The sequence below is a fragment of the Nematolebias whitei genome, chromosome 21, assembly GCF_014905685.2.
Source record: "Nematolebias whitei isolate Nwh7 chromosome 21, NemWhi1, whole genome shotgun sequence".
NCBI lineage: Eukaryota > Metazoa > Chordata > Actinopteri > Cyprinodontiformes > Rivulidae > Nematolebias > Nematolebias whitei.
Window position 1 is genome coordinate 8,795,047 of NC_056518.1, and position 24,729 is coordinate 8,819,775.

The 24,729-nt window shown below is 39.7% G+C and overlaps 1 protein-coding gene across 1 annotated transcript in view; it reads right to left on the bottom strand.

Moving 5' to 3' along the window:
* Window positions 1-19,618, bottom strand: part of spred1 (sprouty related EVH1 domain containing 1) — a 37,313-nt gene extending 17,695 nt beyond the window's left edge. Inside the window, exons 1-2 of the mRNA XM_037694930.1 lie at window positions 19,388-19,618; window positions 2,849-3,098 (exon numbers count right to left, since the gene is read on the bottom strand). Coding sequence (XP_037550858.1) covers window positions 2,849-3,098; window positions 19,388-19,419 — 282 coding nt within the window. The 5' untranslated portion in view covers window positions 19,420-19,618. The remainder of the gene's footprint in view (window positions 1-2,848; window positions 3,099-19,387) is intronic.
* Window positions 19,619-24,729: the final 5,111 nt, after the last annotated feature.

Consider the following 24,729-nt stretch of genomic DNA (forward strand, 5'->3'; position numbering starts at 1 on the left):
TACTGCATACCTGCCTTAAGGACAACAAACAAAGGAGCAAGGGTTATGCTTGTGTGTTTACCCAAAGCTAGAGCATAAAGAAAGGGAAGATGAGAGGAATGGATGTGAGAGGATGGGGTGACAAAGACAGGGCAGGAGGGAGGGGTCCACAATGCTTCTGGGGGTGACTGTGGAGGCGAGACAGAATGGAGCCAGAGCAGGTAAGGTGAGCATGCAACAAGGCCTGACAGAGGAACAAGTATCACAGTTGCATGGCAGGATGACACTTAACACCGCATTCCACAATGTGCTCAAAGAAAAGAGGAGGAGCAGCAACATTTCCAAAAAAAGAAAGAGAACACAAGCAGGAAATGTTAAAGGAGAAAGACAAAAGACATTTGAATGTGAGACATGTAGAGAAATGACAGGACATTGTGTAAGAGCATTGTGTAAAAAAGCACCCTACTCTTAACTGAACTGTATATAAAAGATGGCTTTACTTGTAAGAACATTTCTAAAAACACACAAGGTTAAGTGAAGAAACCCAATCTAACAAATAGACCTGTGCTGCAAGGTAAAGTTATTCAGAGTGAGCCCTGGCAACGACATCCACAGCTGTATCAACCAGAGGACTGGACTGTATGACTACTAATGAAAGAAAGGGAGGTGGAAAGGCAAGGAGATTAGCTAGAGATTTGTCATAATCTGAGGGCTGGTATGGTAAATTATCATTGACCAAAGAACCAGTGAGAGACTGGAAGGGTGGAGGGGGGGATGCAAGTAGGAGAGTGATTGGTGGCTATATGCAGAGCCAGCTGAGTCATCACCAGCACACTGCGCCGCATCACTGCGCTTATAGACAAAACCCCTCCACCTCTTTTCTTCTGTCTCCCATCTTCTTGACTCCACCTCCATTTCCTGCTTTTTGATTAAGTACTTTTCTGAATTTTGTTCATATATGCACCAATCACCTGATTTCTGACTAAAAGAAGAAGGCCTTTTTGCATTTGAAGTAACAGGGTTTTGGTTACGTTTTCTTCTGTTTAGATCAGCTATCTGTTATAAATGAGTGATTTTTCTTTTTGTATTCTGTCCATTTCAAGCTGGGAAAAAAATTGATGTTATACCATTTGCAATAACAACAATTGTACATGGCTGAAATAAGGTACATTATGTCCCTTTTCTATGTTTGTCAAACCAAAGCTAACAGGCTTTGAAACAAAACAAAAAAAAGTTATTTCTCTGGTCTTCTCATTTTATTTTGTTCAAAATATTAACATAAAGACTACTTTTGGTTTAGCTCATAGATCAAAACACTGGTGTTAGTTTCTAAAAATTACTGTGGCACCAAGATTGATATATCTTTGTGTGTGTTTGCTTTAAACGCAGACTAGTATTTTAATGTGGTTTTGTTTGTAGTAGCTGTTTTCTTGAAATCATTCCTCTGCCCCTTCTCCTGAGGCCCTCAGACAGTCGGTGGTGCTGTGGTTGAAGCCAACACCCCGCCCTGGCACTGGGCGGCATCTTGACAGACCTACACATGGCTAGGTGTTTGTTGTGGTAGCTGGGCACTCTGGCGGTGATAGGGGTGTTTCACCACATCCCATAACAGTTGCCAAGGTCTCTGAGCCATATCTTTGCCATGTCTGAACAACATTCTCGTCACACCCCTCCTCCCTCCCCATGCCACACACATGCTTGAATAGCAAGACACAAAACGCCAATGAATCACTGACACAAAACACATAAAACAAGTTCAGTTAAAAAATAAAAAACTAGGGCTCAGACGCCTCTGTAACAAGGCTCTAATGTTACGATTGTCTGGATTCACTAGAATCTGTGAATCATGGTGGCCTCTGGCAAGCAACATTTCACACATAAAAAGATTTACATTCATATTACCACAGACATATGATTATCAAACCAAACCTCATCTAAAACACAAAGTGATTGTGTGGAAAAAGTTCATGGTTTTACAGATTTCACTTAAAATCTCAAACAAAAAAAATGTTTTAAAGTAAAAAAAACAACAACAAAAAAAAAGTTTTTTTGTTTTGTATAAATTTAAATGGAAATTTGTTGTTACTTTTATTGCTTACTGGTAAAATAAACATGTAATATGCAGGTATTTCCAGATTGAATCTTTCAGATCCCCCCCATGATCTTTGGTTTCCCTCAAACACATTCTCTTCTTGAGTAATCTGCCGTTCTCCCTGATGACGTCAACGTGCATCACACAGTTTGCTCCCATTTTCAGATACGTAAGTTATGAAAGTTAAATAAAAAATCCACTTCGTGTGTGTGTCAGTAAGTGAGTAAAACAAGGACTGGGGGTGGCGGGGTGTCCTGGAAAAGTGGGGGTCACAGTGAGTCTTCAAAAAAAAAAAAACAATTTCCTGTTTGTGCAAATTAAAGTGCATTAAAGGGATGCCTTTATAGAAAATATATTGTCATATGCAGTGTTTCCCTACCATTATACAAGCGGGGTGCCCCACCTTGTCAACAGAACTGAGCACCCCACCTACCAAACCAAACTTGCCCCCCCACACACACGCACACCTGCCCACCCGGCACTGACATAGCACTAAGCTAGCAGCGAGAAATACAGATTCTCTAGCTAAAAAGCTAAAGGCAGCACTCATGTTGCCTCTTCCCTCATGCTAAACGCCACCTGCCCCCAATCAAAAACTGTTTGTACAAGCTGTGCTCAGACAAGTGTCCGTCCCCCCATCAACAAAAATCATGGATGAGATGAGCACCCCACCATGGCAAGTTAACTAGGGGCAACATTGCATATGTATATCATTAAATGACTCTGATGTTGTGTATGACAGTTCATATACAGTGTAAGGACTTAAGGTTCTCTTACCATTTTGTCTTTGAGCCTTTCGCCCTTGATGTGGAACTCCACAGTGGTGGGACTGGGACTAGGGCTGGGACTTGGGCTACCAGGGCTGAGGCTGCTGCCACTTCCTCCACTGTGGATGCTGCTGCTGTCCTCTGCCCGGCTGACCTTATAGACGGTGACACTGCTAAGGCCTCCACCTCCCAAGGGTAGCCACCCACCGCTGGAGTCATCCCGGGTCATGACCACTGCTCTCACACGCGCATAACTGTCACTGTAAAGAAGGAAGGTTGACAAGAGGGACAGATGAAGGGCCAGTATAATACTAAAGTACTTTCTTTTACTGTCTTTTAAAACACTTGTACTGGCTTAAAAGTCATTATAATGTCTAGGTCAGAATTTTTTCAACTTTTAGTTTCATGTTGATTATTAACCCAAACAAAAAAGTGAAAGCAGCATACTGCCAAAACATTCATTGTACTGTCTAGTTTGATGGATATCAATGAATTTTATTTGACGTTATTGTCATTTTAACAAAGAAACAAAATAAATCGTTGTATTTTTCATGTACAAATTGACAACCACTGCAATGTCTGCTTTGATCCATTCTGATGTATTTATTTATTTATTTATTTATTAAATATGGTATTACGGTATTGAGGGAGTTTTTCCTTTCCACTGTCACCTTCATGTTTGCTCAAGATGAGAGTTCTGTGATGGAGTTAAATTCAAAGCAGTCTGCTTTTCAGATAAACAGTGTTAAATTATTATTTTTATATATGTATGTTTCTGTTCAGTGGCCTGAGATGACTTCTGTTGTGACATGGCACTATATAAATAAACTGAATTGAACTGACTTATTGATATTGTCCTCTTTTCATAAACATTAACAAGTTAACTTTACACTTCTGTAAAGTGCCCTGAGACAACGTTGTTGTGATTTGGCGCTATATAAATAAACTGAATTGAATTGAATTAAATGTCACGTGTTGCATGCTAGATAACCAACACCATATGTGGTTATATTGTTTAAGTAAAAGCATATTAGCAACAACTGTTGGCAAACCCCATTCACGTTGAAATATCTGAACTGCATTTCTTTTCTATTTCAAAACCAAGGGTTAAGTGTAGGTGTAACATTAGCGAATGCGATTAGGCCTAAACGTTTAGTAAGAATGCAGTCAGAAACAAGCAATAATTGCCTACAAAAATGTATTCAAAATATTTTATCTAAACATTTGCTTTTAAATGTTTGTATCCAGTTGTGTACTTTTTACACAAGAATCTACTATGAAACTACAGTAAAATATTTGTGAAAATGAGTAGGTGAGGGACTTGAAAGAGCACAATCGCTTCACATCTTCAAATGAGAAAAATATATTTTTTTTCCAGATTATTTGTACCAGTATATTTATTTTTCAATTGTTATATATCTGAGGGCAGAACGTTAACAGTTGAATAAATGTATCAAAGCATCAAAATGTTAGTAACTTGAACCGAACAGAAAACAGAATTGTATATACATTTAAAAAAAAATTACAATATTAAGCCTTTGTGTATTTTTATACTTATATACACAGTATTGTATATATTGTACAGAACTAATCACATAGCAGGCTTAAAGCTCTCTGAAGCTGTCAGTGTGTGTTTAATCAAGCCAAAGGGTGACTGACCATCTGGTCAAGCTCTGTTTTCTAACTTTTCAGCTGAATCAGGTTGTTTTAAACTAGACAGCACATGATGGGCTCTGGCTCATATCACCCTCTTTTCTTTCAATCACAAGGTAAACCCTGTAGGACAACCTTTTGCTGGACATAATATGTACCTGCTGACAATAACACAAATGTAGAAGGTGTCATGAGAAAAAAAGAAAACATTTAAGTTGCAACTTGCAGACAGTTTTTGTGTTCTTATACAACACTGCACACAGAGAATATTGTTAGCGTATTTACAAAAAATTGTTTTGGGTTATTGTCTGTCCCTTCGGGGGAAAGTCGGGTGTGTTACACTGTACCCGTGTACTGTTATATATTAGATGTGAACAAAACTACGACAATTGTGAGCTTTCTGTCTTATAAACGTTGAAGAGTGTGTCTGTGACTATGGTACACATGTGAGACAGATCAGTCGGGCAACAGACATGCCATCCAAGCTAAAAATTATCCAATTCTGGTAATTAATGGATTAAACAATGCATTTATAAAATGTGTGTGCCCTTATTTAATTATCAACTGACTTCAAAGTGGAAAAACAATAAATTGACATAAAGAACAGAAAACCATAACTAAAATTCTGCTAACGGTATGAACGGTAAACAAACTGCCATTTGTTACTAAATGAATTTATTAGGCATAATATATTGTCAGTCATTATTGTGTAAGAAAATTAATGATAAAGCTTTTAGTTGTTTATTTATTTTTGTTGTTGTTTCCTAATCAAGTAACTGTGTATTGGGTTTTCGGAAACAATAAAGTAACAGTAAAGACATGGAAATCAGAGATCTTACTAAACAAACAAACAAACAACAACAAAATAACTACAATTTGACAAGCCAATATCAGACAGTTTAATGTTGTGTCAATTTAACCAGGACAAATGATGTCAAAGAATGTGTGGTGTTTTTAAGGAAGTCTTCTCAGTAGTGATCAAGAGTGACTTCATGAACAATACAATGAAAAACCTGAAGCTCTAAAGCTGAACGGTCGCGTCCTTCCTCTTTACACCTCTTCTTTTAACCTGCTCAATAAGACTGACCTTTGGTCTCCTGCCTTCCACGCCTTTGCCAAACTTCAATATCCTGGCTCTCAGTTAGTAATTATTCTAAAAGGCAGCGAGCATTAAATCTGAAGCTCCTTTTTCATGTGAAAGCACTTGGAACCTTGTAAAAAGTGACAGGAAGCTTCCTCTAAGGATTGATGAGCAAGTATAAAATATAAAACTCTTTAGCAATAATTAAAAAAACAAATCCTTTTATTAACGCTCAATGTTCACAAAAGACTGATCTGTTAGGGCACCTGGACAAAACACTGATGTTTTAACTAAAATACAACTTTAGAATTTTTTTACAATGTATTTTTATTTTCTAAACATGAGTTAAAATAAGCTATCTGTTGGTTCCAAGTCTTGAACCAATATTTACATTTTACGACGGCTAACAGTTGGAAACTAAACACAACAACATGCAGTAAGGAAACAATGTGATCCTTAGGTTGTTTTTTCTTTGCAACATCGTAAAAAACACCGTGCAATTATTCTATTGTTAAAATGTCTTCAAAGAAAGCTATTAAAATTTATTTACCAAAGTGTGTTAGTATTGTATGTATACACCAAAGAAATGACGAAAACACCCTACAATATTGCATAAGTGCAGTATTGCGGAAATAATTCTAGTATATCCGAAGAAAAGCGTAATCTAAAATAAACCCTTAAAATGAGAACTAAAGATGTGAATTGTTTTGTAGACATATTAAACACAGCAATGTGTTGTCTGTAAAGAACCTGGATGCAGCATGAATGTAAATAAGCGGCTTCAAAAGAAAATGCTACAGCATCTCTTTTACCTTCATCCCACAGTGATATTGATGAGTTTTAATTTTTTTGTTCAGGCGAAGAAAATCTGTGCCAATTGGCTACATGCTATGACCTTACACCATATGTCTCAAACTAAAGGCCCGAGGGCCAAATGTGGCCCTTGATGACATCTTATCTGGCCCCCAAGATGTTATTTTAAATGTAAAATACTTTTATCGCTTTAATTTTTTTTCAGTAATCTTTGATGATAATGTCAAAAATGCAACGGAGAATGTCAAATGAGACCAATCAAACTCTTTTTGAGAAACCTGCAACCAAGAACAGATGTTTGGTATCCAACTTAAGTTAATGTAGATTCTGAAACCGACCCTTAGTTTGAAAACGGTTTTAATTTTGGACCCCTTTTGTAAGTGGGTTTGACACCCCTGCCTTACACTTAACTGAAATGACGGACTGGAAGTTGAGACGTACTTTAGCTGCTTCTCCGTGGTAAAGTAATAGTTTCCCCCATCGTTGTACAAGCAGGGCACCCCGCCCAGTCAACAGAACTGAGCACCCTGCCTACCGAACCGAACAAATACAGACGCGCGCGCATTGACAACTGCTGCCACTGAAGTAGCGTTAAGCTAGCAGCGCACAATACAGATGCGCTAGCAAAAAAGCTACAGGCAGTGTTCCAATTCCCTCATGCTAAGCCGTCTCCCACTCCCCACCCCCGAAAACCTTGGGTACAAACTGTGTATGGGCTGAAAAAATTCAGTTTCAAAGAGCAATTCAAATTCAGTTTCTGATGGCACAAGTTTCAGCCCATAACAGCAAGCAACACAGACATGTCTCGATCTACACCACACCCCCACACCTGGACAAAAAAAATAAAAAAAATCACAGAAGAGATGAGTGCCCTGCCAAAGCAAGTAATGTAGGGGAAACACTGAAAGTACCATTCTTATCTCATTGTTTCTATTAGTTTCTTCTCGTGTAGGTGTCTCCTTTGGGAGTGTGTCCCCCACTCTGTGAGCAGGATCGTCTGTTGGGCTTATGGCAGCACTCGCTGTTCACTGAGGACAGTGACTGCAGAATGATTAGTGCCTTCATGTACGGTCTCCAAGTCAGGAGAGTCAAACTCATAAAAGGGGGACAACATTAAAACCTTTTTCAAACTAAGGGCATATTTCAGAATCTACATCAACTCAAATCAGATAACCAGCATCTTTTCTTGGTCACGGGTTCCTCTGCAAGAGTTTGAGAGTAATCAAAGATTACTGAAAAAAATTAAGATATAGAAGTATTTTACGTTTCACAAATCATCTTGAGGGCCAGATAAGATGTCAACGAGGGCCACATTTGGCCCCCGGGCCTTGAGCTTAACACGTGCTTCTAAGTTTACACATCTGAAAAGTAGCTAGATTTGTCGCTGATCGCCTTTTAACAACAAGACCCCGAGATACTTAAACTCCTCCACTTGGGGCAGGACCTCCTCCCTGACCCAGGACCCTTCCTGGGCTGCCACCTTACAGTGGTGGAAGGGTTTGAGTGTCCCAATGATCCTAAGAGCTATGATGTCAGGGGCTTCATGGCCGTAGTAGGGTCACCCAAGGCAGACAGGTCCTAGGTCAGGGACCAGACAAAGCGCAGCCCAAAGACCCCTTATGATGAACACAATCAATGGAAACAATGTTCCCTCGCCCGGATGTGGGTCACCGGGGCCCCACTCTGGAGCCGGGCCTGGAGGTGGGGCACGCTGGCGAGCGCTTGGTGGTCGGGCTTTTACCCATGGAGCCCGGCCAGGCACAGCCAGAAGAGGAAACATGGGTCCCCCTTCCCATGGGCTCACCACCTGTGGGAGGGGCCAAAGGGGTTGGGTGCAATGTGGGATGGGTGGTGGCCGAGGGCAGGGACCCTGGCGGTCTGATCCTTGGCTACAGAAGCTGGCTATTGGGACGTGGAAAAAAAAAAGATAATTGCTAGAGGAGTCTGAAAACTTGCTAAGTAAATACTGAGAAAAAGTCGTTAAGTTGACAACTCTGGGAGTTTGCACGACAGTCTTGGCTCATCCAGTGACATACATCTACTAGCCAATCAATGACTGCAATATGCTGATGTCACAATCGTTCGTTCTGTTCGGCTCACTTGGAACCACGACTAAGGTGGGTCCACCAACCAAGCAGGAACATGGAATAGAGACACTATTGGCCAACGCAGAATCAATGCAAATTGATTAGTCACGTCTGTGGGGAAGCAGCTTTTGAGACCCTCAACCAATCAAAAACACCTTGACTGAGACCCTGATCCCATACTTCAAACTGCACTGAGACATCCCCAATTTTTTTATCTAAATAAGTAAAGTAACATCTCAAAAATCCCTGCCTATTGACAAAGAAAAAAAATGTATCCTTGAGCCAATACTTCCAGCTTTGGGGTTCAAAAAGCTCACTGAAAAATTGTTCCTCACTATTACTTTGACTACAAATCAACTACAAAGAGAAATAAAATACCTACAAGGACAAAAATGTCCCTGCTAAAAATATCACATTTTCTTAATCATATGTTCATAAAACTTACCTAAAAACTAATGTAACACTTCCATTTTTAAAGTCTGACAACTTGTTATTGTGACACAATAAGACAAATATTATCCATTTCTATGAATGGTTGCTCTTAATGAACCAACTTAGCATTACATGAATCTAAAGATTCATTTAGCTTCCCAATACAATACTTTGTTTTCCAAACTTAATTTTACTCTTTTAGTTCGAGTACTCTTACACCGTGTTCTTCTGTTCAGAGGAAATAACATTATTATTAATAACCATCGGTTTTTAGCACAGCAAAGATGTGCAAGTATTTTGTAGAAAACTTTACACCACACTGCAAAGGTCTACTATGATTAATTTTAATATCAATGCAAAGTTTGTGGTCTTAAGCTAATTACAATATACTGTTCACAGTGTGAGCCGTGTACACTTCAGTCTGTCTAAAGTTTACGGTTTAATAGGAAATATGGACAAAACTAAAATACTTTTACTTTTATTGATTTAACTATTAGAATTTAAGACCATTTTCAACAGCCATGTTGTGGCTGTCCCACAGATTACTGATAAAGCTAGTCAAAAAGAGAGCATGTTGGTAACAAATATGAGTATGAAGGAAATGAAGAGTAAAAGTTAAAATATAATTACTAAAATACAAACATGAGTTTTTGATTATCAGACTTGCACCAAATTACATTTTATTCCCTAAAACAAAACTGCTTGGGACTTATTTGCAAGTCATTGGCTGTGGGAGACTGAAAAAAACTGCATGACCACAACATTTTAACAAAACAGTTAACACCCAAGCTGGTGACGTCGTATGACACCAGTGTCACAGACGGCTCGTGAGAACTTCTGCTACACACACACAAAAAAAGGTTTCTGAGCAATGCAACAAACAGTGCCAGTGGGATATACCGCTGTTCGAACACCTAGCTATGGGCACCAGTAAAGGAGGTGCTGGGTGCAGAAGGGGCTGTCAGTCAGGCAGGGGTCCCTGGGGTGAACAGACGGCAGGCGGTGGTGTCGCTCAGCCATGATCAGAGCACAATGACCAGGGCCTGACCCTTCAGGCCAACCATCACACACATGCCAGCAACTGTGACACACAGAGTGGGGGCTTGGCCCTGACAGGAAGTTAAGTGGACAATAGATATATGCATGGACTTGCATAATAACACTATAATAATAAACTGAACAAAAAAATCTCAGAATGACTTAAATCAAACAGATATTTGTGGGACTCAAACTAGCTCTCTGCCTATATATCAGAAACATTTCTTTTTTTAAAATGAACATTGTTTAAAAAAACATTTTAGTGAAACTTGAACAGAGGCATAAGATCCCACATGCAAAGTTTACAGAGGTTCGGTGGAGACAAAGACCGGCCCCCACACCCCTCGCTGGGAGCCCACAGTCAACTGGACACACAATTGAGAGCGGAAGCAGATCAGCTGGAATTGGCATGCTGAAAAGAAGGAGGGAGTTGGGTGGGAGGAAGAGAGGAGCCCCTAATTCTGAATTATTCAGTTATTCTGCTGGATGACTGACTTCATTTCCGACCAAAGCAGCAGCAAAAAAACAGAGGACTGAAACAAGGTGGAGAACAAGGTGGCCATAAAACACCCTGATCGGAAGAAAGAAAAAAAAATCCACAAAATTTTTTATGCTTTATTAAAAAAACGTAGAAAAACTAAATCTTATTTCCATTTTAATATTTTAGAAGTTATAATTACATTTAAAAATGTAAAAAAAACATAATAATAATAAAAATGCAAACAAGTATTGCATAAAAGTTAGAGAATTAGACTAAAAAACACTGAATATGAATGATCATACTGATTTGTCTGGAAATCTACAAATTTCAGCCTGCTAGCAAGTGTAAACACAAATTTTCAGAAAAGAAGAGAAAGTAATAAGGGAGCATGTGCAGATCAGGCAACCATGGGCCCCAAGGCCAGTTGCTCCAGTGTGTGGTGGAGAAGGGGGATCCTGGGACAACCATTTCCTAAGTGGACAAAGTGACCGTTTGTGTGCTGCTCTGCCCCATGGCTCACTGGGCTCCAGCATGCAATTATGCTTTGCTTCTGTCTCAGCCTTGGGCTTTCCACCCCAAAGGGGAGTGGTGGAGAGGACTGCAGAGGTAAGGAGGGGGTGGGATGGAGGGCAGACGGGAACTGAAAGACAGAAGGAAAGCAAGAAGAGAGGGGGGAAAGAGAAAAGATGTAGCCTGAACCCTGGTTGCTCGCCAAGTCACCCTCCTTTTCCTCCGCTCTGTCTCCCCCCCTTTCACCCAGCCCCTCCCTGGCTGTCTCTCAGTACACAATGGCTGCTTCTCTGCTGAAATTTCACGTTATTGGATCCAGGGCCTGAAGTTTTGTCCTCCCACAATGTCCAGGCAGCAGAGCATGCTGCAGGGGAGACACACTTTGCAAGCTAAAAGCTGGAAAACCATTCGTCCCTTCATTAGCATCTGAAAAGGGGAGAACCCCCCCACCCACCCACCACCACAACCTCCTCTTTTTCCATCACCTTTTTTCCTCTCCATACCCCCCCCCCAATCAAAATCCAGGGAAGGCTGTCAAGCTCTGTCAAGCTCCACTAGACCACTTTGGCTTGTGGGATTTTTTTTAAAGAAATTGCCAAGGTAGAACACAGAAGGTGACATTAAAAGCTACTTTGAGTTTCACTCGCTTTCTTTGCTTACATTCAGCTAATCTTTAATAAGTATTTGAAAGAAAAAAGGTCTGTAGGCTCAATCATCCTGATAGATAACAACAACAAAGGTTAAATCATTTCATCTGGGAATGATGTAACATTTTTTTGTATTTTAAAGATAAGATTTATGAAGCTTGTACAAATATTTAACAGAAATGACAGCATAATGATATAAAGTCTAGATGGTTTTATTGTAGATTTATTTGAACAAATATGTACATCAATAAATATATCGTGCATAAAAGTTCTACACAGATTGTTGTATTGAAGTTTCACCAGGAATATGAAAACAAGCCTGATGGTAATTTAAGGCTGAAGTTTTAAACATACGTGCATGTCTTCTCCCTGTGGCTTTACCTCACTGGAAAAAATACCAAGAAATCTGGGACTCGGCCATTGATTCCAGCAGTGCATCTAATCTAAATGGTGCAAACAAGCTAGCCAATTAGCCACAGTTCAAATACCCCCCAAAACAGATGCAAACTCAAGGGCACGGACATACCGAAAACAAACATCTACATGGCCTACCATGGATGCAGCACAAATTACAGCATACAGTGAGAGCATACTTTAAGAAGCGCTGTCTGCTTGCCATTAATAAAACTGATAATGGACTTAAGAAGAACACAAGCCTGCTTGTGTTAGCTGCAGTGAAAACTAATACACTGGTTATAGAAAGAGAAGTGAAGAGAAATTTGCCCTATCTACACTCAACACCTCAGGCTGATGAGTCATATCCCTCACAAGAACATTCAGCTTAGCTACCAATTGACTCAGAAAAAAAGTCTGCTGCTGCACGACGCAGCAAACCTGAACTTAAAATATAACACCATTTTTTTCTACCCAATCATAGCATATTTCTTGGTACTAGCCATGTCTAAAAATATGTGTCACACACAGCATTTACTGTGTCAAATTAACTTTTTGTTTCAATGAAAAATAGATCCAAGAAGCACAAAAACATCAACAGCGCTCACTAAGACGACATTTCGAACAATAATTTTCAAACCAACCCCTCCATTACTTGATTGGGTCTGCAACCCCAACGCTAATGTTCTAAGTCCTGCTGCCCTGTGGCCCTATAAATCAAAAATAATCCCATATGCATTTCAAATGCCAAAAAGTTTTTCTCAAACATTCATCAAAGCCACATATTGAGATGATCTTAATTCAAACCACAAGCATTTGGAAAATTAAAACCATACGCTTGCCATTAAAAAAAGAGGAACAACAAAATTTGACTGCTGCTGCATCTGAGTTTTGCTTTAATGTAAAAGTAGTCCCTAAGGATCTAGCATGGAAGGAACCATGAATATGTCTTAGGGAGCTACTAAGGAATGACAAACCACCAAACTGAGATGAGGGTATATGAATGTTAAGAGAAACTGCTATGACAAGATGCAAACAATAATTCAGTACGAAGATGAAAAAGGAAACCGTCCATGAGCTGACTGAAAATTGTTGGATTTTATACCTGGATTATTGAGCATGGACTTTGGTGGTAATAAGTTGATACAAGTACCGGTAGCTTAGCATAATTCGAAGCCTACTTCAAAGCAAACTTAAAACTCAAACTACTGGATGGTTTTTAGAACTAAACTTTTATTTCAGGGGCTTTGAGCTGAACTACCGTCTTGGATTTTGAGGAATCAAAAACACTTTAAATGTCTGTTTCATGTAGAATATGTGAAGAAAAGTTAACAGAGTAGACATATATTCATGCTTTAATGGTCTTATAATTTTCCTTTTTGTAAGACTTGACAAAGCAATTCATTTGATAAAGTAATTATTACAATTGGGCTATTTTTTTATTCAATAATTTCATCAGGCCCTCCCTTTCCAAGAAACACATGCCAGCCAATTGTTTCCATAAAAGTAAACACACAATTGTGTGTGCGCAGTCAGATCCAGAAAAATCTGTTCCTGTTTTCAAAGTGTATGGAAACTCAAAGATTCAGACTTTAGAAGTTACATCTGTGGTCTTTTATGTGGGCGGCCTAGCAGGAAAGAACCGTCTTAGCCCAGCTGCAGCAAAGAGCTTGCAACGAGGCCCAGCCTTCATGCTCCCACATGAAGCACAACTGAAAACAATATTCACAATTCAGACACTTGGTGCTAAAAGCACCTTTTAGAGGCATTAAGACATGGTCTGTGAACTTCAGAGGCTCTCCTTGACAAAAGAAATAAAGACAAGCCCCCTGCTATGCGGATGATGTGGTAGAGACAGACTCATAAAGGAAAGTCTAAACTTGGCAACGTGTACACATCAGGTCCTTATCTGTAAGAAACGAAATCTCTATTTCACTGCTGACATGTTAAACTAGCTTCTAAAATACTCAAAGAGGAAATGAAAATCATAAGTAGGAAGTGCTCAGGTTTAAAATACACAGAATCCAAGTATTAATCTGACCATGGGAATGGAACAGTCCTTCTCTATGCACGCCATGTTACAGTTTGTTGGTTTATCTCAACAATCATATGCCTTCTGATTATACAGAGAATCAGCGTTATTACCGTACTTGATGCCATACACGTCGCACCGCCATATAAGTCTTTTGGGGGAGTGGTGGCGCAGAGGTTAGAGAAGGTGGGCCTGTAATCGGAAGATCGGCGGTTCACGCCCCGGTACCGACAACATCAAAAATGTGGGTGGGGTAGGTGAAGTACCCACACTTGCCCCCACCCTCATTCGCCCCACTCTGGGCCTATGAGCAAGGCCCTTAACCCCCCATCTGCTCCCTAAACAGGTCTCTCTTGAAAATGAGTTCTCGTGGCTCAATGAAACTACCTGTATAAATATAAATAAAGGCTAAATGAAAAAAAAAAAAGTTGCATCAGTCCAAATATGTCTAATAAAGTGGAAAAAAACAAATATGTTGCTTCGCCATATACGTCGCATATATTATGAGTCACCGCTGACGACCTGGAACCTGGAAATGTGGGCCGGCGTTGTGCCAAAAATCGAATGGCTGCTAAATGGCGGCCACGGGAGCGTGCACGAGAGGACTTTGCCAAGAATTTAACAAGATTAACACTTATTTGTTTGCTCGAAATTATAGTAAAGGTGTGTCTCAATTTAACATATCCTGACGCATGCTCAATAATCCAGGTAGAATCCAGGATGTCTCAATTTAACTTTTCCTTAATAAAACAACTTTAATGGTCAAATCGGCTGCATTTCGCCTGGGCAGTGCGGCGAAATGCAGCCGATTTGACATTTGCTCCAAGAGTTCCAGAGCAAGACGAAGGTGGCTTTTATGGCAAGCCAAGTGTCTCATTAATAGCCACTTTTACCTATTAATGAGACACTTGGCTTGCCATATTAGTCGAGGATCCTTTAGTGGATGAAAATGGTAATGTTCAATATTTTCCATGTCAAAATGAATGACATCGTCAGATCTCAGCCAAAAATTGCGTTATAAATATGGGGGGGGGGGGGGGGAACAAATACGTTGCTTTGTCGTACAAGTCGCAGGCAAGCTAATTTATGCAAAAATCTGCGACTTATACAACACAAAATAAGTAATGACACAAATGGCTCCCAAACCAGCAGAAACTGGGTCGTAGAATTTGCACTAAGTAATAACAAAACAGAAATAAAAAAAAAACATTTTATCCTTACTTGTCATGTACCACATTTATTATCTTCTGTAAACCACATTGATCACAACCAACAATTTCCAAAAAGGATATAGAAGCAAAACCCAAGCTTTATTCAGCTCGCCAGAGTTGGTCAGAGGTAAGATGGGCTTGTAACCTAAAACTCGACCAGCTGTCATTGCTAAACATCCATAGAGGCTATATCCAACAACGAGCCATAACCCCAAATGATACCATCTATTAAAAGGTCCAGGAAATTATTTAGCTTAACATAAGGGTCACAGGATATAGACAATTACCGAGGCTATAAACCGCTAGCTTTAACAGCTTAAGCAGCTGACTCTCTTTGTTGTTTCAGGACATGATGGGGGTTGTTTGAGAAGAATGTGTTTGGAACGCTTTGCAAAAAAAGGGGAGTGAAAACAGCCCACAGGTGATAAGATCGAGACACCCACATTGGCAGCTAAAACTCTGAGCTGTCAAATTAATCACACAGATAGGAAGAGCAAAAAGAAAGAAAAAAACATTGATGATCACCTGACTGGCAAAAAGACAATACCTCAGAAATATGGGAATCTCAAACAATGAGGCCAAACCCAGTACACCCATATTCAATGGAGTATGGAGGCAAGTGACCTTCAATGGTATGAGGGCATGTACAACTTCTGCAATGACAGGCTATAATCAAACAAACAAAACCTTTTAGGAACAACCAATGACCAAAACTGAAAGAGGATTTGAGCTCATTCTAGGGATGTGCGATATGGCATATAATTCATATCACGATATGTATTGTGAAGGGTGGCGATAACCATATAGATATCACAATATATTTTTGGTGTAAAACTCGCAATAGGAATGAAAAAAGCATAGGGTGTCCTTTTGCCATAATTTATTTTGAAAACTGCTACACCACAAAATAATCTCAATTAAGAAAATTCCACCACTGGTCCAGAGTTTTTAAATAAAAAGCAAATCAAATATTATGCTTCTTTCTTGTAGTGCAAAACAGTGCAAAAGACAGCAAATGTAGTTTTAGCCATTTGTTTCAAACAAAAGAATATGTTGTTAACTCTTAACAGTTTCCAGTCTTCTCACTTAAGAAATGAACAGCAACAGAGCAGCAAGTGCACGCTGAATCACTTCACCCTCCAACCCTCTAGTGGGCGTCTCCTTCCGCTGGAATGGAGCGCTGACAAAAAATGGTGACCAGTTTCCTCTGTGGCTTTGACCAGAGGGTCTCGCAGTAAAATCACACAACACAGCGTTCTTTTCATACATCAGAGAGCAGGTTTCTCTAAAGCTAACCAACGCTTACTTTAACTTTAGACGGGGGAAAAAAATAAAATGAACTTTTGACGGAACACAGCGTTTTGCGCATGTGTCCGAATACGGCAACACTACGGCAAGCCGGCCATAGTTAGCTTGTAGCTTTGCTACTTAGCTGTCAAAGAAATGACTTTAACACCTCTTACGCACAGTTTTCAACAAAAAAAAAAAGTAATTAAATCTAACAACTCTGATTTTACATCAGACACAGCATTACTGCGGTTAGCCGGTAGAAGACAGATCTCTATCGTAGGCTAAATGTCTACCGTTTCTACCGTGTACTGTATATATCGCACATTCCTAGCTCATTCCTGACACTTAAGGCCAAATTTGAAGTTTTTCAATCAAAACAATGCCATTTAGCTGCTGGTTGCAACTCCAAACAGCAAAGTATCATGTGACAATTTAGAAAAAGTATGTACTGTACACAAATACAAGTAGTCAACCTCAACAAGATACTCTCCAAGTTGAAAACAAAAACCTTTAAGATCACATTTCAGCTGACAATGACAACAACACTGCTTGAACAAAGTTTTATAAATTTCTCCCATCAAGCGTACAACATTCACACAAACCTTGCCTCATACTGCTCCCCGCACACCAGGCACAATGTAAACCAAAATCTCACAAGGCTTTAGGCTGCGCTCTTGTCATTTTAGCCTTGTGAACACGACTGCATCAAGGCCAAGTAACATGTTCTCAATGGAGGGTGTGTTGTGTGCTTAAAGCTTGTCTTACCATTCAAACAAAAGTACATGAGAGCGTTATCTCTGATCAAATCATGCAGAGATTTTAAATGCAAAAATACAAGCTAAACAGAAAACAGTGTGTTTCCTTAATCATGTTAGTAGACTTAAATAATCACCACTTAGACAAACATTAAAGAATTAGCATTTTTGCTTTATTGACCAACTGATTCATCCAGGAACAAAATGTACCTTTTCAACAAAAGTCAGCTGAACAACACAAAGGAAAAAGGGTGTGTTAAAAATAAAAACGAGTACATCTTAACCATTATCCTCAGTGCTTGAAAAGAGCACAGGTATCTGATCTTTGTTTCAGAACTGCAGTTCAGGCTCTTAGTATTCTGTTCACTTCAATACCATGAATCATAGAACTGGCAGAAAAGCAGTGGAATCATAGCAACAATGTTCAGACCACTTCATTATCTTAGCTGCTGCTGTTGCTGTGTGAAGCAAACCGAGCCCTGTAGTTTAAACATCACTGATAATATGTAGGCCGATGGTAGTCGTTTCTAAAATGGGGCCCAGGGTCCTTGAAATTACTCTGAAGAGACACATCAAGTCGAGAAAAAAAAAAAATGCTTACACTTTTTTCTCCTTGGACAGTGGATATCAACAAATAAATCAGAGGGTTTAAATTTTTTACTCAACCATCAAATAAGGATGTTACACAACTATGAGCACCAATAAGTTCAGATAAAATTCCACCTCAATGATACATAGAAGAGGTTTAATTTTTCTCAAGCTGGCCTGGCTTGATATGAGGAAAAAGAACTGCATGAAATATGTTACATAAGAACAGACAAGTGCACGTCAAGGACAAAACCCCATGCATTAAATCAGCCAACCTCACAAGGCCAGACATAGGGAATAGAGGAAAAAAAAACATAATAGCAGAAAATGACTTTGCAAAGTCATTTAACTTCCAATACGTGACAAATGCATTACTGAAGAAAATCCTTGGAAATACGGGAGATATTTGTTTCTTAAAATGGCAGATCAGAGCAAAAGAAAAGGTTCGCAGTGGTGCTTGTGCTCGACTGTGCAGGATGGTACAGCATTTAGAGAAAATGGGCTCGTTGTGTGTTCATCGGTGCAATGCGAAACAGTGTACAGTGCTGTGAATGGGCAGGCAGGTACTTTATGAATGGAGGGGATCATGTGACCGCAGCACCTCCCGAAGCAGATATTTCTCACTGACAGTCAACAAGGACTCACACGGGGGAGGAGGAGGGGGGAGCCTTATTAAAACACCACAAAACAATACTTAAAAAAAAAAGAGCGTGCACTAAAAAGCACAACACTTTACGGTTCCGCGGCTTTGTGCTGGATTAGGGCGTGAATGCGAGCGCGTTTTTTTTTTTTTTTTATGAATGGGGATTGTGATATGTAAATGTGTGTGATTGAGAAAAAAAAAATGGCCTCGTCGCTTCTTCGATGTCGCAACACGCACAAAGAAAGAGCTTGATCTCTGAATAAAAACGAGAATAAAAGCTGGACCGGAACATAAAAGCGCACAATTTTTTTTTTAACCCGTGCTTTCGTGCCGAAATCATGGCGGACACTGTCAAAATATCAACTGATCATGATGTACTGAGCACATAAGCATATAAAAATACGTTTTAAACCGTACCTGGACCTTCAACTGGGGGTTTGACCAATCCTAATCTGTGCAATGAGGTTATAATTTTTCTACAAAGTGTAAACAAAAGCAAAAATAACAACTACAATACAACCAGTGGCCTAATGTGAATTTGCTAAGCATATATATATGTAAGTTAGCTATGCCTTAATAACCAAATATGACGAGATATTAAAACCGTGCTATTATTGTACACTTTGACTGTTAAATATCGACTTTTATGTGAAGTAAATACCTTCTATTAGCTTACAAATAAACGACAAGATGTCTGTTATGGGTGTAAATAAAAACAGAGTACAATAACGAAACCCTTAGCATGGTTAGAAACATAATGCAAAGCGTAGGCTAATGTTAAATACCCACAGATAAGAGAAGCACTCATTGAAAGTCCATCTTGAATGTGTTATTAGAGATTATTAGAGATTATTAGTGATTATTAGTGAAACATGTCCAAATGAACAGTACTCACTCGTTGTTTGGGTTCGTTGAATCTTCACTCATTTTATTTCCTCACGGGGATCCAAGCCCTAGCAATAGCATCGACGACGCAGCGACGGCGGGATAAAATGCCAGAAAAATCACCATTTTCCTTTGCAAACAGCGTTTATTCTCGTTCAGGAGAGTTGGTAATCGTTGTAGAAAGAGGCATGCCTAACTCAAGCGTTCCTGCGAACACCGAAGTGAAGCTAGTTTTAGCTCTGCTGGCGTTAAGCAGCGAGGACGAATGACAACCGTTGATTCATTTTATCCTCCCTGGAAGTATAATCCGAGAACAACTGAGCCAACTGTACCATCATCATCCCGTCAACAAACGCAGGTCCTCGCTTTGCAAAAAAATGTATACGAATCCTCCAAATAACGTTTTAGATATTGTTACAGACGGTAACGTTCGGCAGGTTATGTACGCCGAGCATCCATTCGCCAACTTTACGTCCAGGACAACGCTTGAAAAAGCGCTCGTGCAGCGTCAACGTGTCCGAGAAATTCGCGGTCCAAAAAAGATAAAGGCAAACCAAAACCGAAGAAACAGTTTTCAGTTTTTTATGCTGACGGGTAAAGCGAAAAAATACACAGGAGTGTAGTTTCCTTGAGAAGTTGGAGGACATCTGGTTTTATCGAAGTCCATTTTCAACTCAGAGAGGGGGGGCGGAATGAAACGTCGGAAAACTGGGCGGATGTGTGGCCCCTCGGTTCAGAAAATCAAATCCTTCCGCGACGTAGAGAAAACACGCTGCTTTTGGAATAAAATAAACTCCCCTAGATCGTAATTTTCTCTATTTAGTTAAGCAGTCGCATGCTTTCTAATAATTTATGCTCCTCGGTATCCGTACATGGCATTTTAACCAAACTGACGTGCAGGGACACGTAAAGTAGTCCCTGCACTTCCCAAAAGAAGTTTCCTTCAATCACGCATTGATACAAGAGAGAAGCGTCTGTGTGATACCACGCGAAGAAGAAAATAATGTGGAGGGAGGGCGGTGGACAATGCACTCTGCCATTAACAATTTCACCCTGTTCTTTCATGAAGTGCTGTTGTCGTATTCCACTAATGTCTTGAATTTATTGTCAAAATTAGATGCTATACATGTATACAGCCGCAGCAAGTGGATTTCCATCAGACACGTTCACTGTTAGCTAAACAATTTCCATCTCTTGCATTTCTTTTCATGCAACGATGTGAAATGAAAGGCTGAGAAACCAACATTAATTAGGAGCTAATTTTTTAATTGCAAATTATCTAACTGAGGGGAAAGTTGGTTTGTGAAATTTCAGTAATTGTAACAGAAAAATATTAAAGGGACTCATTGCAATGTCCAGTTAAAAAAAAATCATAAAGTTGAAAAATCCAGTCTTTTTTTCCTCATGCTGATAGTTAATTGTCCTTAAATTAAAAATTTGTGAGCAAAATTTGTGAATATCTACCATATAACATTTTTTTGTTTACTTATGGAAACAGCCGGAGTGACTGACAATGGGTCAATGATGGGCAATTCTAGGGTCTGACCTTTGGGGTGCTTAGCTCCTAATGTCTCTTGGCTTGAACAACGTGGTGGCCATTGGCGTCACAAGCATTCATAATGTGCGGGGGACACACTGATGGGGGGGTCTGGGGGTCCTTCCCCAAAAAATTGTGAATAAAGTAATGTCATTTCCTACATTCTGGTGTATATTAACGGTTGTTAAACATCTACGTTTACCTACATAAGTAAACACTTGATTTAAGAACTATTTTAGGGAGCTCGGCACAACAAGAAGTAGCACTAAGCTAAGCTAGTGGTGTGCAATACAGATGTGCTAGCTAAGATGCTACAGACGTAGCGCTCTGCTTTACATTACACAGCCTAATAAAGGCTTTGTACAAAATCAGTTTAGTGTTAACTGATCATAACAAATAAAGACTAAATTTATGCAACCAGAAGTCACAACATAACTATATCTACATTTAAAACATACAAAACACCACTAGCTTTAAGCATTAACCTTGAATTTAACGATTAAACATACAATGTAATATGACAGAAAATGGGGGATTTGTTTGCAGTTACCTTTGTACAGATGAACATGTGGTACTTCCTGTTTATCACTGTTGTAGTCATCTGCTCATGAGGTTAGCTGCAGGGCTTTATCCATCTTTTACATTTTTCCAGACTCAGTTTAGGTTTTGGAAATGGAATAAACTGTATTCTAAACAAGTTAAATCTGGTCCTCTGGACATTCAAAAAACAAAACAAATGTAGAAACGTTTCGTCTTTCATCCGAAAGACTTCCTCAGTTATTTTTATTTTGTTTGTTTGTTTTTTGAATGTCCAGAGGACCAGATTTAACTTGTTTAGATTTTTTTACCTGGATTATTGAGTGGGCGCACAGTGGCACAACTGGTAGAGCTGCTGCCTTTCAGCGAGCAGGTCCTTGGTTCAAACCCCGGTCCGGGGGCCTCTCTGGGTGGAGTTTGCATGTTCTCTCCGTGCATGCGTGGGTTTTCTCTGGGTACTCCAGTTTCCTCCCACAGACCAAAAACATGCATGTTAGGCTGATTGGTAACTCTAAATTGTCCCTAGGTGTGAGTGAGAGAGTGAATGGTTGTTTGTCTCTATGTGGCCCTGTGATGGACTTGCGACCTGTCCAGGGTGTACCCCACCCCTCGCACAGTGATTGCTGGACATGGGCACCGGCGACCCCCGTGACCCAAAATACCCAAAATGAAAGAAGTGGGTAAAGATAATGGATGGATGGATTATTGAGCATGCATCAGGATAATAAACTGTATTCCATCCTCTAAATCAGCTCAACTGCTCAGGGGGCCACAGTTACTGAAAGCCAGCAGCTCAGGGGCCGGACATTCAGCAACCAAGTATTTCAATGATCTGTTACCTTTTAAATTTGTTTATTTTGTTGCATTGAGTCATAAATGTAATAAACAGAACCCAAACCCAGAACTGACAAATAATAATAATAATAATAATAACTTTATTTTTCAGGGGTGCTGAGTTAAAATTTAGGGGTGCTTGAGCACCCCCCAAAAAAGAGGCTAAAATCACCACTGGTCAATGATGACAATGTCCTTGGAAGAGCACTTTAGTGTCAATACATCTGACAATATATATTGATACATATTTATGCTAAGATTTGTTGAGTAAAATATGCAGATAAAAGTGTTTTGTTTCCATTGAGTGTGTACCCATCCACCACCCATCCATTATCTTTACCCGCTTCTCTCCAGTCCATCACAGAGACACATAGAGACAAATGAGACAACTATTCATTCTCTGACTCCCACCTAGGGACAATTTAGAGTTACCAATCAGACTAACATGCATGTTTTTGGTCTGTGGGAGGAAACAGGAGTACCCGGACAAAAACCCACGCATGCACGGAGAGAACATGCAAAACTCCACCCAGAAAGGCCCCCGGCCGGGATTCGATCTGGCGACCTTCTTGCTGAGATGCAACAGCTCTGAACTGTGCCACCTGAGTGTGTACCCACATTTTAGAAATTAATATTTATGTATCTGTAAACCTACAGGAGTTAACTTAAAAAAAAAAAACCCAGCACTGTTTGATTTAGTTCAAGATAACCTTTTTACTGCTTCATTTCATACTTTGCAACAAGTACCTTTCACTAAAACCTGCAAACAGAATTTTCACTTGTAATTCTTTTTAGCGTCAGTGACTACAACATGGAGCTCTATTAACAATAAAAGCTGCCCAGCTTGTCAGCTTAAACACTCACTTAGAGCACATTTAAAAATACAACTGCCTTGGAAGTCACTCTGAAAATTCATGAATGAATCTATAAACCTTATTTGCAGATATGTTAAAAGCCCTGCAGCGTGAATCTGTAGTTTGGTTGTGTAAGACCTAAATGCTTCTGGGTTTCTGTGCTGTGCAGAAAGGCAAGAGATCAGGCTAAATGATTCTGTGTGGTTGTCATAGTGACTGCATGTTGTGTGAGAAGTTTCTTTGTATTTCTCTGGCTTTCATACAGCTTTTACCTCAGCCTTACGTTGAAGCCATATAAAACACCCCTCATGTCTCTTGCATGCACAACCTTATGTGCAACCAGACACGCATTGTGGACTTCCTTTCTGACATATTAGTTTGTTGATGTTGTTGTTACCTGAGCTATTTGCTGCAGCTGACTGTCCAAGAGCAAAGGTGAAATGGTCTTTAGGTGTTATTTTCTTTCCCAAATACTTACTTGAGCTTTATGTGAGCATAACATGCTCCTCCTTTTCACACATTTTGGTCACTGAAACTACAGATGACTGACTGGTACAAACTGAGGCTTCTTCACATTTTTCTATTTTAACTCAGACTACCATTTACCATTGATCAAGCTTACAAGTCCAAATAAAGTGTCCTTTGTTTGAAATAGAGCAGAAAAAAGCTATGACCATGAATTTCCCTACTTGCATGCCTTTATCCTTTGGAGTATTTAGAGTTCAGGAAGTCAGCCTGCTTTCTCATCTCACAAATGCAGATGACCCTCATGCATTTCCTGTGTTTTTCACACACTTACGGTAATACCACACAATGCAGTGTATTTAAACAGGGCAACAGGATGTTTGGCTAACAGAGGCATCCCCTGACTTCACTCCCAAGTGCAATCAGAGTCACAGTTCTCCTTAAGGCTGTAAACAAGCCAGCATTCCATCGCCAGCAAGCAACCACGGAAAAACGGGATATACTTATCTTAACACAAACCTCATTCAGTGCAGAAGTTTACTCGAGTTTAAAAAAGTAGAAAGTTGGAAATGATTTTCAGATTATCATCTGACATGGCTCATTATGCTGTCAGTGGCCATTGTTGCTTTGCAAATTTTTTTTATATGAGGCCACGTTTGTAAACTTGAAGATAAAAAAATGTGGAAACAAATATTGGTATTGTGTGAACCCCACCAAACATGCAGTAGAGAAAGCAAAGGTGAGAGCTGTCCAAAGAGTTCAGAAAGAACATTATAGACATCCATGTAAAGGACACAACACCCAAAAACAACTTTGCGTTAATCTGATCACAACATTATTTTAAGAAAGTACGAGGTTCATAGGACTGTAGCCAACCTCCCAAGATGTGGACGCAAGAGGAAATGCAAACATATTGTTCAGCTGGATAGTGCGGATGGTAGAAAACAAACCAAGGAAACCATCCAAAACTATTCGAACTGAACTCCAAGGTCAAGGTCCGTCACTTTCTGATTGTACTGTCCTTTGTGTTTGAATCATAATGGAATCCATGGACAAAGACCCCAGAAGACTTCACCATTAGCAGGAAAGACGCACAAACATGCCAGCCATGAATTTGATATATAT